The sequence below is a fragment of the Dendrobates tinctorius genome, unplaced genomic scaffold (assembly GCF_039654945.1).
Source record: "Dendrobates tinctorius isolate UK_male_01 unplaced genomic scaffold, ASM3965494v1 ptg000192l, whole genome shotgun sequence".
Classification (NCBI taxonomy): Eukaryota; Metazoa; Chordata; class Amphibia; order Anura; family Dendrobatidae; genus Dendrobates; species Dendrobates tinctorius.
In genome coordinates this window covers 7,993,088-8,007,689 of record NW_027361859.1, presented here as the reverse complement: position 1 = coordinate 8,007,689, position 14,602 = coordinate 7,993,088, and the positions used below count along the sequence as shown (strand labels likewise).

At 43.3% G+C, this 14,602-nt stretch overlaps 1 protein-coding gene across 4 annotated transcripts in view; it reads right to left on the bottom strand.

The window, feature by feature from the left end:
- Nucleotides 1–14,296, bottom strand: part of LOC141055790 (uncharacterized) — a 79,223-nt gene extending 64,927 nt beyond the window's left edge. For 2 of the 4 annotated variants that reach the window (XM_073552495.1, XM_073552496.1), the window contains exons 1-5: nt 14,194–14,296; nt 13,885–14,064; nt 13,688–13,811; nt 13,507–13,604; nt 13,218–13,308 (exon numbers count right to left, since the gene is read on the bottom strand). In XM_073552495.1, coding sequence (XP_073408596.1) covers nt 13,218–13,308; nt 13,507–13,604; nt 13,688–13,811; nt 13,885–14,064; nt 14,194–14,271 — 571 coding nt within the window. In that variant the 5' untranslated portion in view covers nt 14,272–14,296. The remainder of the gene's footprint in view (nt 1–13,217; nt 13,309–13,506; nt 13,605–13,687; nt 13,812–13,884; nt 14,065–14,193) is intronic. The other 2 variants (XM_073552497.1, XM_073552498.1) reach the window with 1 other exon arrangement.
- Between the last annotated feature and the right edge of the window lie 306 nt (nt 14,297–14,602).

Sequence of the window (14,602 nt, the reverse complement as noted above, 5' to 3'; positions counted from 1 at the left end):
GAGACTTGTGCACAATCTTCTGTTTTTTTTCATATAATCCCAGACAAAATGTATGATTTTGAGATTAGGGCTGTGTGGGGTCAGATCATCACTTCCAGGACACCTCTTAATTCTCTACGCTGAAGATAGTTCTTATTGACATTGGCTGTATGTTTGGGGTCGTGGTTCAGCTGCAGAATAAGTTTGTAGTCGTTCAGATGCCTCCCTGATGGTATTACATGATGGGTAAGTATCAGTCTGTATTTCTCGCATTGAAGACCCCAAGAAATGGGCAACATTGAGGACCATAGGCACAGTAAACAATGCAGCAGATGAAAGACACTTCCTTCGAATTTGGAAGATATCCAGCAGTCATATAAGCTTAGAACTGTCAGCAACAGGTAAGACCCAGTTATATCCCTCTATTATTCAGAGTATTGCTAAATGTGGGCTTCATGGAAGAATTGCTTTCAAAAACCATACTCTTGACATGTAAGAAAGCCCAAGAGACTCAACTATGCATGAAAACATAGGAACTTGGGTGCAGAAAAATGATCAGGAGCAATAAGTCAAAACTTTTGGACCTTACTCAGTATTCAGAACTCTGTCTTCAGATGCATTAATTTGAGTTGGCTTAGATTAAGGGAAAATTACATTTGACCAGTAGATTTGAATATCTAACACAGGGCAGAGGTATCTAAAATATACATCTCCTAAAATATGTGTCCTATAAAAGTGAGACTTCAAAAACAAAAGGCATCAAAAAGTAACAACATTTGCTTGTGGTGGTTAATAAAGAACCTTCAAGGAATGTTGCAGCAAGAGATTTTTTCAGCAGCGCAGCTGATTTTACAGGTCGACTCTCTAATAGGTCTATATCTGGATGACCCCATTGCTTGGTTATTAACTAAAAGTTTTTTTATTTGAGGCTGTAGTCTCCCGGATTTACCATATTTTTCGGACAATAAGACGCACCAGACTGTAACACACACCTAGGTTTTAGAGGAGGAAAAATTTTTTAAAATTGAAGCAAAAAATTATGTTATGTTCTATAATGCTGTAGATAAGCCCCCAATCTAACCTGAAAGATAAGAAAAACAAGTTTATTATACTCACTCGAGGGCAGTCCGGTTCGATGGGCATCGCACATCTGGGTCCGGCGCCTCCCATCTTCATACAATGTCATCATCCTCCTTGCTTCGTGCCACGTCTCCTGCGCAGACGTACTCATCTGGCCTGTTGAGGGCAGAGCAAAGTACTGCAGTGTGCAGGCGCCGGGAAAGGTCAGAGGCCCATCGCCTGCACACTGCAGTACTTTGTTCTGCCCTCAACAGGGCAGATCAGTATGCCTGCGCAGGAGCTAAGACACGAAGCAAGGAGGATGACGACATCGTATGAAGATGGGAGGCACCGGACCCGGACCTACGACCGCCCTCGGGTGAGTATAATAAAATTGTTATCTTTCAGGTTAGGGGGGCTTATCTACATCATTATAGAATGCTGTAGATAAGCTCCGAAAGGCAGTGGCCGCAGCTTATAGTTGAAAAACGAGGAGACAGGTTCACTTTAAGGCCGGAGTCACACCAAACGAAAAAAAAAATCGGTCCGATTTTAACGGTCCGATTTCGCACAATGGTTTCTTGTCCAGAGATCCGTCTGTCATCCCATTTTCCGGCAATGAACCCATTTTATTCGCATCTAAGCATCAAATTGACATCCAATGCCAATGCCTGATGCTCTTTCCTGTTGACGTGGAGAAGTCTGGCGATTTTTTCGCAAGTCACACGTGTGGTCCGTTTTCAATGCGATTTTTAATCGCATCCATAGACTTGCATTGGCGATTCCGATCCGAAAATCGGTGACAATCGCAGCATGCTGCGATTGTCTCGGTCCGAGGAACGGATCCGATCAAAAAACGGATGATGGGTGCAGCACCATAGAATAACATTGGGACGAATGCAATGAGATTTTTTATCGCATTGCATTCCTCCGATTTAATCGCTAGTGTGACTCCGGCCTCATAGCAAGCATAGGATTGAGAGGAGGCTAGGGACAATTGAATCTCCTGACGCACCATTCCTCTAACTTCTTCCATCAATGATGGTTCCTCTTCTCTAATAATTTTTTCTGTGCACCACTGGCATAGCCACTTTTTATGGGCAGATGGGAGTTTTTTGTTACAAGTGGCACATTTGTGATTGGTAGTTATATCTTCAGACTTTGGCTCAGGATACTTGTCTCCCTAAAATAACCTACCTTATGGTGTCTTCAGGTAGGGTCAATATATCCCAGAGACCCCGACTCTTTGTGCGCCTAATCCAATGGGATGAGCCTTCTTCTCCATTAGCAAGGGCCTTCAAGATTGGGCTTCTGGATGTATTTTTTGTTGTCCAAATTAAAATTTCCCGCCAAACGATGTGTGTTCCACTGTTCCATCCACAGCACTCCCTGGAAACCTCTTCATACTTAGGTACAGGAAAAACACAGAGGATGGAGGGAAGGGTGGGACTATTTAAACCCCTTGTGTTTCATGTCCCTAATTAGGATGGGGAAACAACCTTCTTTGGTGCTGCTGTGTGTTATAATCCTAGGTGGCGCCCGTGGTTCGTGGACCTACTGTGCCACAGACCGTACTTACCCTGGAGAAGCATGACTAAGCAGCTACATTGGTGTTCACTGGAGCGTCTAGTGGTGCGGTCAGACTTTTGCTATAGGTAGCTGCCAGGTGTCACTCCAGGGCGACGTCCGGAAGTAGCTGCTGACCCCAAAGGGCAGAGATGTTACTTCTGGTTCTCAGACTAACCAGGACAGCCACTTGGGACAAATTCTGACAGGATAGCCACTTGGAACAAGTTTACACTGCATACAGGATTACCACTGGAACAGGTTCTCCCTGTGCAGACAGGACTGCCACAGGGATAGGTTCACAGTTCTGGCATGAGTATTCAGCCCCCAAGGTGGTAGACAGGTACCGCCGATGCAGCCACGGGGTACTGGTACTACAGATGCGGTTTCGAGATTCGGACACCGCCGAAGCGGTCACAAGAAACCAAAACTAACTATGGTGAACTAATGGGAACACAGTACACTAACAGACTAGGGATGGGGGACCTGGCAACATACAGTAGTATACACAACCACCTAATACAGAACTACAAGGGTTGCTCAGGCACCTACCAAGGGGAAAGGTGCCTTTTATACAAGATGTCTCCCAGCTATTGACTAGTAGACACCTTGCAGGTGAACACACAATTAAGCAAATGCCTCCCAGCAAAGCACGGCATGCACAGAGGAGGAAGGAGCATGCCAGGGGCCGCGCCGTGGGCCATAAGTAAGCTGGCGTCCCTGCATGGAGGGAAAAGGGGACACCATGCAGGGGCACTGGGGACAGCGCTACACTGTGGATTGAATTAGAGAAAATGAAGGGACAAATAAACTAATTATGTTGTAATAAACAGGACACACATAAAATAAATAGAAGTATAAAATTAAAATGTTAGTTACTTTATTAGCCTTAGGATTTGATAATTAAAGTGTTTCAGCCATAAAACAAATCCACATAATGTCTGCACTGGAGGTTAGATAAAAAAATAAAACTATCAGGATGTTTTCCTGATGTCAATAATTTAATTCCAAATCATTTAAAAAGCCCCCAAAACATTTATTTAAAAGAAGAAAAAAATAATAAATGTGGGTTTAAAAGCATAAATGTGAGATAGGCAAAAAAAAAAAAAAAAAAGAAAAGCAGCACAACTCCTTTAAAGATATGGTTATTATTTTTTTTTTTTTTTTAATCAGATAAATTTTTATTAATGATAACAATTATAACATATATGACATCAAGCAATTGTTCACATATAATCATATATTTTTATGAACAAACCCCCCCCTTTCCCCCCCCTCCGAGACCCCCTCAGTGTCTTCCTCATTTCTATTCCGGTACTCTTTCCCACATCCATATATAATTGTTTATTATGAACATCATCTATATCATAATACATCCTCCCCACAAATCTAACTCCATTCTACCCATGGCTGCCATTTCTTTCTGAAATACATCGAGTTTATTTCTCTTAGTATAAATACTTTTTTCCAATGAAATTATATGCTCCGCCTGCGTAAGAAAGTCTCGTCTAGTCGGAGGCTCTTCTCTGATCCAGAACCGAGCGATCAATTTCCTTGCTATGAACAACAGTCTAGCAATCGCCAGTTTGACCATGGATACCGCTACTAATTCTTCCACATAACCTAATATACAGACCAAAGGGTCTCTGGGGATTGCACACCTATATATCAATTCAATCCGATTCAATACAACTGTCCAGTAGGTAGACAATCTAGGGCAATGCCACAGCATGTGCAGCATGTCTGCCCGTTCCTGCGAACATCGTGGACACTCGGAATCGGACCTCAAACCCATCTTGAACAGTCTATCTGGAGTTCTGTAAGCTCTATGAATCACGTATAGCTGAGACATCCTCCCAGGTTCGCTCATAGAGATCTTAGGCACATATTCTAAAATAGATTCCCATCTATCGTCATTTATCTCTCCCAATTCAGCTTCCCATTTCACTCTAGACTTGATGGGATGTTTGACTAGAAAGGTGAATAATAAATCTCTATTCACTTCTGAGATTGCCCCCCTTGTCACGCTGTTCTCCAAAATGGAGGCCAGCGTGATATCAATCTGGATCTCAATAAGTTTTCTCCGACATTGCGACCGATACGCATGCTGAATTCTTTTATAATGATATAGATTTGAATGTGATAGCTGGAATTCTGATTGTAGCTCCACAAATGACTTAAGTCTCCCCTGACCCATTAGCTGACCCATCCTTCTGATTCCTGCCTCTCTCCAGGGCCCAAATCCTTCCATTTGCTTGAATTCTTGCAAATTTATATTATCCCACACAGGAGAGTATTTGGTAAGGCCCGTGACACCCCTAATCTGTTTAACTTTTTCCCATACCTTGTGAATTAGGAGAACAGTAGGAAACTGAGAGCCTAATTTTAAAAACTGCCCCCCTTCCAAACTCTCTCCCTGAGGCCATTTTCCAAACAAATATCTCAAACTACTGGGCGATTGTCCCTGTCCCGTCTCCTCCCCCCATCCTCCCATATGCTGGCATTGTGCTGATAAAAAATAGACCCAGGGGTTGGGAAGCGCCAAACCTCCTTCCTCCTTTGGCCTCTGCAAAGTTTCTTGTTTAAACCGTGGGCTTTTCCCCCCCATATTAGTTCGCCAAACAGCGATTTAATTTTGCGGAACCTACTCTGCGAGATTCAAATTGGAGAATTATGCAGTACAAATAACAGCTGTGGCATCACAAATCATTTTTAAAAGGTTCACCCTTCCAATTATCGAAAGATGTAATTTATTCCATGGCGAAATTTTGGAACTAATTTTTTGTAACAAAGGGCTTAGATTAAGTTCTTCAAACCTAGTCAAAGGAAGGGCAATTTGTATCCCCAAATATTTAAATCTCGAAACTACCTTCAATTTTGCTGACCTTTCCACCTCCCCCATATCCCTATCTACCTCATCAATGGGCATAATGCACGATTTGTCCCAATTGATTTTGAGTCCGGAAAATTCCCCGAATTCCTCAATTAATGCCACCGCGTTATCCAAATTCTCCCCTGAGTCCTCCAAAAATAACAAAATATCGTCGGCATACAAAGACACCTTCTCCTCCTTCACTCCATAGACAAATACTTTTATCTCTCGTGCATCCCTTATTTTAGTGGCCAGGGGCTCCACGGCGAGGGCAAACAGCAACGGAGACAATGGGCATCCCTGCCTCGTACCCCTATGTAATGAGAAACTATCAGATAATTCATTATTTACTCTAATTTTTGCCGTTGGAGAGGAGTATAGCAACCCCACCCAAGATATAAACTTAGGCCCGAACCCAAGGCTCAACAAAACCGACCACAAGTACTTCCATTCTACACAATCAAAGGCCTTATGGGCATCCAAAGACACTACTACTCTCTTTCCAGCATTTTCGGCTGGAATTTGCATATTTAAATATAGCCTCCTTAAATTGATTGCTGTAGATTTATTGGGCATAAATCCCGATTGATCTGGGTGGATTACTTTATCAATCACGTGGGTCAGTCTGTTGGCCAAGGCCTTCGCCAAAATCTTTACATCTGCCGTAAGGAGTGAAATTGGTCTGTAGGACTCCGGATTCAATGGGTCTTTATCAGCTTTAGGAATGACCACAACAATGACCTCTCTCATAGATGTAGGTAACATTCCCCTCCACAACGACTCATTAAATACCTTCTCCAATTTAGTTATTACTTCTTCATTAAAAATTTTATGCTCCTCTGCCGGAATGCCATCCGCCCCCGGGGCCTTATTACCCGCCATGTCCGCCAGTGCCACCCTCAACTCCTCCGCTGCAAGCGGCCTATCCATCCATTCTCTGTCTTCATCCCCTAATCTAGGAAGCTTAAATCGCCCTCAGATACCTGTCCATCTCCTCTTGACCTTTATGTATCTTTGAGGAGTATAGCTCACTATAAAATTGTTTAAATACATCCCAAATTTGATCCCCCTGTGTAACCACATTACCTTCCTTAGTTTTAATTGCATACACATGTGAGGATTCCCATTGTGCCGAAGCTACCACCGACAGCAGGTGCCCCACTTTTTCACCCTCCGCATAGAATGCCTCATTCTGAAATGCCCGCCGTCTCTCTGCCTTACAGATGTGAAGTTTATTAACTTCCGACTGGGCCACTCTCATGTGGGTCTGCGTAGCTTTTGAACACTGCGCACCCAATGCTTCCTCCGCCGCCCTTAATTCCTCCATCACTGCTTTTGTCTAGATTTTGAGACCTAGTCTTATATCGAGACACTTCTCTGAATAAAATCCCTCTCAAAAACGCCTTCATAGTATCCCAGACTATATGACCCTCTGCACTACCTTCGTTTGTCCTAAAGAATTCTCCCAGTTCCTCTCCTATCTTTCCCATATCCAGCAACCGTAACCAAAAGGGGTGAATTTTCCATCCCATACCTGTCAACCTCCCCCGTTCTCCCAATTGTAGAGATACTACCAGTGGACAATGATCCGATAGGACTCTGGGCAAATATTCCACTTCCTGTACCAAGTTATCCATCCCCTCATTTCCCAAAGACAGGGATCCATACGTCGCCGAGTAGCACGAGTAAGTGTAATTCTCCATATTCTGAACTCTCCACAAGTCTATCCAACCAATTTCCCTCATGTAGTTTCCAAAAGGTGTCACATTCCCTCCCTCTCTGCTCCCCGTATGTTTACCCTTATCCCAATGATCATTTGCAATATTATTCACATCACCTATTACAAGCAACAGGACCCCAGTCCATTTCCCGGATAAGTCCAGAATTTCCTGTATCTTTTTTCCAGAAAATGGTGGAGGGATATACAAAGACACAATACATAATAATCTATTCAATATCCTACATACAATAAACACGTATTGCCCATCCTTGTCTATTATAGCCTCCACTTCTTCATATGGAGTAGAAGTGTGGATTAACACCGACACTCCCCTAGCATAGGCTGAGTACGTCGAGTGATAAGCCTTCCTCACCCATCTTTTTTGTAACATAGCTACTTTGTCTTTTACCAGATGTGTTTCTTGGAGGCAAATCACTGAGGGCCTCAGCTTCAGCAGATATTGTAAAATTGCAGCCCGTTTTGAGACGTTAGCGAGACCCCTAACGTTCCAGCTTAGAATTTTAATTCTACCCCCCATGATATGTTGTAATACCAAACATTTGACACGTTATAACTGAAATCTCGGTCCTCCCCCCCTATCCCCCGCCACCACCCCACCTTCCCGCCTCTACCCCCTGTCCCAACCTTCCAACTAAAATAACTCCCATCCTTCCACCCGTCCCCCTCCCGAAAAATTAGTTGTCTCCCACAGCATTTAAGCTGATAAGAATTCTCTCTCCCTCTCTATTTAAGATCTAGAAGGGCATTTATACAGCCTAACAATACAAGCTCTGCACTCCAACTACTCTCCCGTCCACATTTATCAAACTGCAATAAGCGTTGCGCCGCCGAACACAACCCACATAAACCAACATGGCATTACTTCATCTCAGAGATGACCATTAACTTATCAAATTCAAACTAAATCACAGTTAGTCACTGTTTCAACATCACTCAGAGTATGCTTCAACGGGACCGTCCCGCTCTGATATTTTTTATGTTAGAGTCAAGCCAGAGTGTCGCCTCCTCTGGATTTTGAAAAAGTGCACTCGATCCAAAGCTACGACTCTCAGCTTAGCTGGGTAAATCATTGAATAGCGCACATCCATGTCTCGTAGTCGTCTTGTAACTTCTCCAAACGTCATCCGGAGCTTTTGAACCGCTGCAGAATAGTCTGGGTAGATGGAGATGCGATTGCCATCTATGGTAAGTTCCGCACAGGTCCTGGCTTTCCTCAGCAGAGTATCCTGGTCTCGATAATTCAGAACTTTAGCCAAGATGACTCTTGGGGCTGATCCTGGGGGCAGGGGCCTGGTGGGCACACGATGTGTTCTTTCAACGGAAAACATTTCAGTGAGACCATCCCCTCCTACAGTATTTTTCAGCCATGACTCAATGTACTCAGTGGGATTATTTCCTTCCGCTTTTTCTGGTACCTCCACAATCCTCAGGTTGCTCCTGCGGGAGCGGTTCTCCACATTATCAGTTTTAAATTCCAGTTCAGCTATACGTTGCACATACTTTTTTCCCTTTTCAACAGTTCATTAACCTGGTCTTCAGCGCTCCCCACACGTTCTTCCACCACCTCCATTCTCTGTTCAACTTTGCGCACTGCAGCATTAATCGCAGCCATCTCTCCCTTTAAATCATCCACACGACTGTTCAGAGCCGCAAGGGCTGACTTGTTGTAGATTACCACAGAAAATATATCTTTGAGCGTTGGCTATGTTATATCTAATATGTCCGGCTGTTCATGCTGGCCAGCACGTGCAACCACAACAGGGGATCTCTGTTCCTCCCCCACCACTCTGTGGCTGGCCCTCTCCTTCCTGCTGTTTCCCAGGGACATTCGTTGTGTCAGGTCTGTCACCTTCAGCCGCTGACCTCTCATTAGCAGCCTCCTCTGACCTCGCAAAGCGTTCCAGCCGAGCGATCACCTCCATCCTTCTTTGATATGCCGCACTTGCCTTTGCCGCCTCCTCTGCAGCCTCGGCACCATTGTGGGTCTGAGCGCTTCCCGACGCTGCCAGCTCCTTCGCGTCATCCTCGCGCGGGACTCCTTTCCACCAGACCGCCCTCCACTCACTGCTACTCCCCGGATCTCAGCACACTCCTTGGAGCGATTTCAGCGTTCGGCAACGCCTCAGGTATCCTTAGTAAGGGAGATTGTGGCATGAGAGCTCCACTGCACGTCTTCTCACATCGTGCGCTAGCCCACGCCCTCATGGTTATTATTTATAAATTAGTTATATATGATGTCTAAGAAGTTATTCCTTTGATGTTTATTCAGATCTGATTTTTGAGAACAAGAATTTTCTCATTCAGAACAAGTACGTTTTTTTTCGAATTACAAGACACACTTACATTTTTTTGGGAAATGGGAGTGCGTATGACAATCCAAATTGTAGCTGTGGTAGAGCAGGTTCCCAGGGTCGCTGCTGCCGGAAGCTTCTGGTGGCGGCAGGAGTCGGGTGACGGTTGTGGGTCCCAGGCTGGTACAATGAGGTGTTCGGCAATGCGAGGGTTCTGCCAACATTTTGTGAAAGCCGAGAACCCCACACTTTCCAAACTCTTCTATAAGGTGGACTGCAGGAAAATGGCTGCCGAAGGCGGCGCATGTGCAAAGTGAGATCTCAGGAGATGAGCTTTCGGTGCCGAGATCTCATCTTCCGACATCACAATTGCACATGTGCCGCATCCGGAGGCTATTTTCCTGGAGTCTACAGCATTAGAAAGTATGGAAAGTTCAGGGCTCCGGACTGTCACAAAATGTCGACGGAGCCCCCGCTACACTGAACACCTCGTCGTATCAGCATGAGGCCTGCAGCCACGACCCAACACCTGCCGCCACCATCATACCAGCCTGGAGCCTGCTGCATCTCCTATCTCAGCCAGCAACAACCCCGCCACCTCGGACCCCGCTCCACCACCGCTGCCCCCCAAGTAAGCTACCACAAAATGATTATAACACTCATCAATTTATTATAAAAAAAATCATGTTTTCCTCCCCTAAATTTGAGATACATCTTATAAACTGGTGAGTCTTTTAATCCGCAAAATACAGTATATGGCTTCTCTCTCATCTGTATCAATATGTCATTTTTTTGGCAAACTATTTTCTACAGTTTGAGCACGAAAATGTCTTCCACCCTCTGTGACTTTTTTGATGTGGATATAAATTTTCCTGATGTTTTAAAGATTTACCACATCGTGAACATCAAATTGGTTTCTTTCTTGTGTGAATCCTCCTATGTCTTAAAAGAACTGATTGCTGGATAAAACATTTTCCACATTCTGAACAGGAAAAAGGCTTCTTCCCTGTGTGACTTCTCTGGTGGGTAACAAAATTTGATTTCTGTGTAAAATATTTCCCACATTTTGAACATGAATAAGGATTCTCCTCTGTGTGAATTCTTTGATGCTCAACAAGATTTGGCTTCAACTTATAACATTTTCCACATTCTGAGCATGAATATGGCTTCTCCCCTGTGTGACTTTTCTGATGCCTAACCAAACCGGATTTGTGGCCAAAACTTTTCCCACATGCAGGGCATGAATATGGCTTCTCTCCCGTGTGAACTCTCTGGTGTATAGCAAGATATGCTTTCTGGGTAAAACATTTCCCACATTCTGAGCATGAAAATGGCTTCTCCCCTGTGTGACTTTTTTGATGTGCCACTAAACTTGTCTTCTCTTTAAAAGATTTACCACATTGTGAACATGCAAATGGTTTCTCACCTGTATGAATTCTGTGATGTCTATTTAGATCTGATTTCTGCCTAAAACATTTCCCACATTCTGAGCATGAATAAGGCTTCTCTCCTGTGTGTATTCTTTGATGGTTGACAAAATTTTTTTTTTGCCTAAAACATTTCCCACATTCTGAGCATGAATATGGCTTCTCTCCAGTGTGAATTTGCTGATGTATCACAAGATTGTATTTATGTTTGAAGCATTTACCACATTCTGAACATGAACATTCCCTAATTCCTGTATGAACTCTTTGATTTTGCTTCACAGTCTGCGATGTAGTAATAACCAACTGAAAAGGATAAGAAGATATATCTTTGCTGTGAAGGGCTGAGTTTTCATAAGAGGTAACAGTCTGCTCTCCATATGTATCATGTGTGATTCCCTGATCACTTGCTTTAAAATTTGATGATATGTGATGTCCTTCTTGGCTCCAAGCATAGTCATCTGCTAAGAATAAACTCATTTTAATTATGTTTAAATGACATTTCTTTAAAATTATATTGATTTTTTTTAAACAGTTTCTATATAAAAGGTTTTCATAAGTCACGAGTGACGCTAGTCACTTCTCACGGCCAAGCCGCGAGTCAGAATGGTCAAGGAGCCCAACGTCAGAAGTCAGGAGGGTACGTCATAAACAGAAGGAAGTGACAAAAGCGTAGCCAGGAAACATTCCGAGGTCAGAGTACAGGGAGGATAACGGATCAGAGCATAAGAGGTTAACCAGACGGATGGTCAGAATGAAGTCCAAGGTCAGGCAACAAAAGGTGAAGCATACAGAACTCAAAGCACAGAAAGCACAAAACCCCACTAGCTGAATGTACATTTGGCAGAGGTCTGTGAGAAGCAGCTCAGTTAAGTAGCATGGCAAGCACTTGGAATAATGAACACTTGGAGACAAACAACGCCTCCCAGTCTCAGATTGGATAGTCTAGCTGTCAATTAACACACTGACAGCTCAGCACGGCCCTGTACCAGATGGGATGGCTAAGCTGTCAATCAAAGTACTGACAGCTTCAGCATGCCCCTAAACCATATTGGATGGTCGAGCTGCCAGTAACTGCATTCCAGACACACTCAGGGGTGGAACCGTGACATCATGTAGAAAGATGCCTATTAATTGATGAAGGCAACTGTGACAATAATTTAACAGACGGAAGTTTTTGACTTCTTTATTTTGTTCAGCATCCTAAAAAGTTTCAGTCTGCCGATCACGACCCTTTTCTAGTAAATTACTAAGTAGAAAATCATAAAGTCACCTATGGATCAGTGCTATTACTTCGTGTGTGTCTGTTTCACAAGTAGTATGGTCAAGTACAAAGAAGCATTGGTTTATAGGGCTTAGCTTACAAGGGGCAGCAGTTATGATGGAGTCAGTTTTCTCTGCTGATGATCTACCAGAGCTCAATTGTTGAGCCGTGTATAACCCTACCTAGACAACGTATAATTAGAGAAAGCTGCTAATCAGTGGCGGCTGGATTCGACTACCAGGCCAGGTCAGTAGTTGTCCTGTAGTGATGATCTCTCGAGACAGAATGAAACAGACCACATCCATGTCATGAGACATTAGGCAGTCATATCATGAAACAGTAGTTGACAGAAAGTCATAAGGCAGCAGGCTAATCCAAATGAAAGCTAAATCTTGCCATCAGGCTAAAAGCTAACTCAAGCTAAAAAGCTAAAAGATTACCCAAGGCCCAAAAGAAAAAACTAATCAAAGCCAAAACATGAAAACTAAACCAAGCTAGCAATGAAGTAAAAAGACTAAATCAAGCAAAGTCACAGTGCTAAAGGCTAAACCAATTCAAGACATGAGGCAAAGAGAAGGTACACCGAGCCATGTCATGAGGCAGAGGCTGCAGGACGAACACCAACCAAACATAAGGTAACAAATCGAACACCAGACAGCAGGCGTGAGGGACTGGATTCAAGTTATCTAGACTGTTCCAAGCTAATCTTAGTATCCAACGGCCAAATTGGGCCAATATACACAGTGCAATCCCTGCTAGAGGCTATGTCAGAAAATGTCTAGGTGTGTTCCATGATTCACTATTGAACAAAACCTCAGAAGATGGTGAACAAATATACTTCAGTCACATATTCCAGCTGTATTATACGTGTGTTACCACCTATAACAGAATTACATATTCAATCATATTTAATGTGTATTTTGGCTGAAGGAGAGAAAACATATAATAAAAAAGAACCGACAGACCACAAAGCGAATGAGAAGAATCTGCGACTTCTCTGTATTTGGTGGTTACTACTCACCTGGGCAGTTATCTGTAGTATTCTCCTCTTTACACCACTTACGACCCCTGAAATATGTCTTTGTAGTATTAATATGGTTCAGATCTTCACCCTGAGACAAATATTGTAAAAGTCACAGACAGATCGAGAAGTCACATCTATGATCAGCTCTAATCCTGCCATCTCCACTGTTCTCATTATACAAGTATAAATCATATAATACTGGTGGATAAAACAAGACTGAGCACAAGACCATCACAGCCGTCTACACATCATAGGGGAGATCTCATGACACCTTCTCTCCATCTACCTGATGATCCTGAGGAACATTGGGATCTTCTTGTTTACAGTCCTGTGGGAGAAGAGGACTAGGACATCTTTCCAGTGTTGTCCTTTTATTGTTTAAAACTGGAGGAAACATATACAGGGACTGAATTAATTCTTTACATACAGATAATTATAAGCCGTGTGTATTTAGTCCTGTCTATTACCTGGTGATGTGAGGGGCTGGGGAACCTCCATCATGACGTCCTTGTACAGATCTTTGTGTCCTTCTAAATAGTCCCATTCCTTCATGGAGAAATAGACGGCAACATCCTGACACCTTATAGGAACCTGACACATACAATGATACCGTCATCCCCTGATCCCTTCATATCACTACTGTATAACATCCCAGCAGTGTCACCTCTCCAGTCAGCAGCTCAATCATCTTGTAGGCGAGTTCTAGGATCTTCTGGTCATTGATGTCCTTATGTATCTGGGGGTGAGGTGGAGGCCCCGTGATTGGGCTCAGGGGTCTTCCCCATCCCTCAGACACAGGCTCCTGACAGCGTTCACTAGAGGTCTCCTTCACTACTGTGTAATCCTGGTTATGGAGAGACACATTAATAAATCTCACTACAGACATTTCCAGAGTCCTCACCTCTCCAGTTCTGCCCATCTGTTATTCCCATAGATAAGAATGATATAATGTGACGTCATCAGAATCTCTCACCTCTCCAGTAAGACGGAATAGGATCTCTAAGGTGAGGTGTAATATCGTCTCCGCCATCTTGTCCCTGTCCACATCCATCTTTAATGGATAAGTAAAATTTCTCAAACCTAAATGGAAAGTAAAATTGAAAAATGAGATGGTGTTGGTATTTTATCACATAAAATATGCACTTTATCTATAACTTTGTATGTAGCCCCCTTCTCATGTACAGCACCATGGAATTAATGGCGCTATATAAATAAATAATAATAATAACTTCAGTTGTGATATACAGTAGGTATAAAGCAATAAAAAGGTTGAGCTCTTCATACATCTAGAGTTTACATAGCTCTGTCCTCTCATTAACTGAAAAATACAGTAATCCCAAAGAACACGCACTTTTTCCCCCCAAATTTTTTGGGGAAAATGG